The sequence below is a fragment of the Schistocerca piceifrons genome, chromosome 2, assembly GCF_021461385.2.
Source record: "Schistocerca piceifrons isolate TAMUIC-IGC-003096 chromosome 2, iqSchPice1.1, whole genome shotgun sequence".
In the NCBI taxonomy this organism is placed as follows: Eukaryota; Metazoa; Arthropoda; class Insecta; order Orthoptera; family Acrididae; genus Schistocerca; species Schistocerca piceifrons.
In genome coordinates, this window is record NC_060139.1 from 468,268,910 (window position 1) to 468,270,596 (window position 1,687).

Genomic DNA, 1,687 nt, shown 5'->3' on the forward strand with positions numbered 1-1,687 from the left:
CTTTCAGCATTCGGGCTAGAGATGTTGAGAAAAACAGATCCGAAGTTTGCGGAGGAAATTAGAGAGCAACAGCAGTCTTCCTCACTTCAAAACCGTGATTCTGAATTTCTTTATCTTGTAATATTGTGGTTCCGTTTCTGCATCCTACTTTAGAGTTTATGTACAGACATCTGATCGAGATGGTATTACCTTGTGCAGTTATGCTTTAGAACATCTTTGTTTAATGGAGTTCCTTTGCTGCATTCATGTGCTTAATTTTACACGGTCTGTTGATGTGGATACGTCTGTAGATCCGCGTCCATCCTCCCTAGTGCCTGAGTGGGTACATGAAATTGCCGAGGAGCGGGGATACACAACGTCAAACTGGATGCAAGACATCCTCCTGGATGCAGATATTTGGGAGGAGATGCCGTCCTGGCGGCAGGGTGAATTAGGTAATTACCATTATTATTATTATTGCTATTATATGAACAAGTGTTCTCTTCCTCATACAATGTGGATGTGGGTACTTATTGATCCCATCCTATCTTTACAGAACCACCTTCTCAGCACATAGTGCGTGCTCCTGCAGCCTCCCCAGATGTACGCGGGGCTGCAAAAGCGACAGGTTCCCGCTGGCACACGTTGCCAGCTCGCACCCCTTTGTCGGCTGCTCTGCAGAGGTTGCAGGCAGCTGCAGGCGCCTCTGCAAGTGGTTGCGGGCTAAGTGACACTGGGGCAAGTCCACAGAAAAGAGCTAGCATCATCTGTTATGCTCCGCCTACACCCAGCCCAGGTTGCTCTCACTGGGAAGCGGCCGCCGCCGCCGCCGCCGCCGCCGCTACCGCCGCCTCTGCCCCTGGTCCCGACCCTGCCCCGGCTGTGGCTGCCACAGCGTCGCTCTGACGTCCATGGGCCGCCCTCCCTCAGGCTAGCAGGTTAGGGCATCAGCATACAGGATGCTCGCAGCTGCCCGATTCCACAGCGTCTCCTCCTCTGCTGTCACATCCTCGCCGATCACGTGATGTACAGCACACACTCCTGTCGACCTTGCCAACTCCATCGACTAGTTGTAGTTATAATATTAGGAATAAAGAAAATCCTATGGCTAGTGCCAGTTCCCTCTCCCGTCCTTTTAGTGAAGGACATTAGGTCAATGATAGCAGACCGCAGTTGGTGTACTCGGTGATTGCAGACGCTTTTGTGGAGTGATTCTCGTTCACCAGGATCGAGAACCTGGCAGGAGGGTACCACGACCCTGTTGGATTTCTAAGGGCATGCCTTCCTGTCATGGAAATGGAGCTCCTCAAGGTAGTCAATGATCTGCAGTATCCCGCCATTAAATGCAGTGCAGTGCTTTGCATCGAATTATCACATTCCCCCCCCCCCCCCCCCCCCCCCCACCACCAAAGTTGAGTCACCTGTTGAATAGACGAGTCTTCATTATCTTTGGAGGGAAAATGGCGTGATAACACGGACCACATCAACTGCTGAATGGTTTCGTAAATCCACCTTGAGTGCTATATTGGGCCGGTTTTCTGAGATGGAAGTGAGAGGCTCAGCTTAAACACTCAGCAGAAATCTACACCTGGACGTCCACACACGTGACTATGATCCAATGAATGGAGGGTCTAGCTATATCAAGCTCTCTGAAGATATAGCTAACAAGCAGGCATGTATTAATGTCGAAAATAGATATGATCATGCT

The 1,687-nt window shown here is 50.4% G+C and overlaps 1 protein-coding gene across 1 annotated transcript; it reads left to right on the forward strand.

The window, feature by feature from the left end:
- Positions 1-367: 367 nt before the first annotated feature.
- LOC124775493 (forkhead box protein D1-like) lies at positions 368-885 on the forward strand. The gene is made up of 2 exons (XM_047250327.1): positions 368-434; positions 536-885. Exons 1-2 carry the CDS (start codon positions 368-370, stop codon positions 883-885), a joined length of 417 nt encoding a protein of 138 aa, XP_047106283.1.
- The last annotated feature ends 802 nt before the right edge of the window (positions 886-1,687 follow it).

What these genes read in the sequence shown, in the direction of transcription:
- LOC124775493 (XM_047250327.1), top strand. Translation starts at nt 368, where the DNA reads ATGCAAGACATCCTCCTGGATGCAGATATTTGGGAGGAGATGCCGTCC. An exon ending in CTGGCGGCAGGGTGAATTAG is followed by an intron (nt 435 to 535) that starts GTAATTACCATT and finishes CTATCTTTACAG; the next exon opens with AACCACCTTCTCAGCACATA.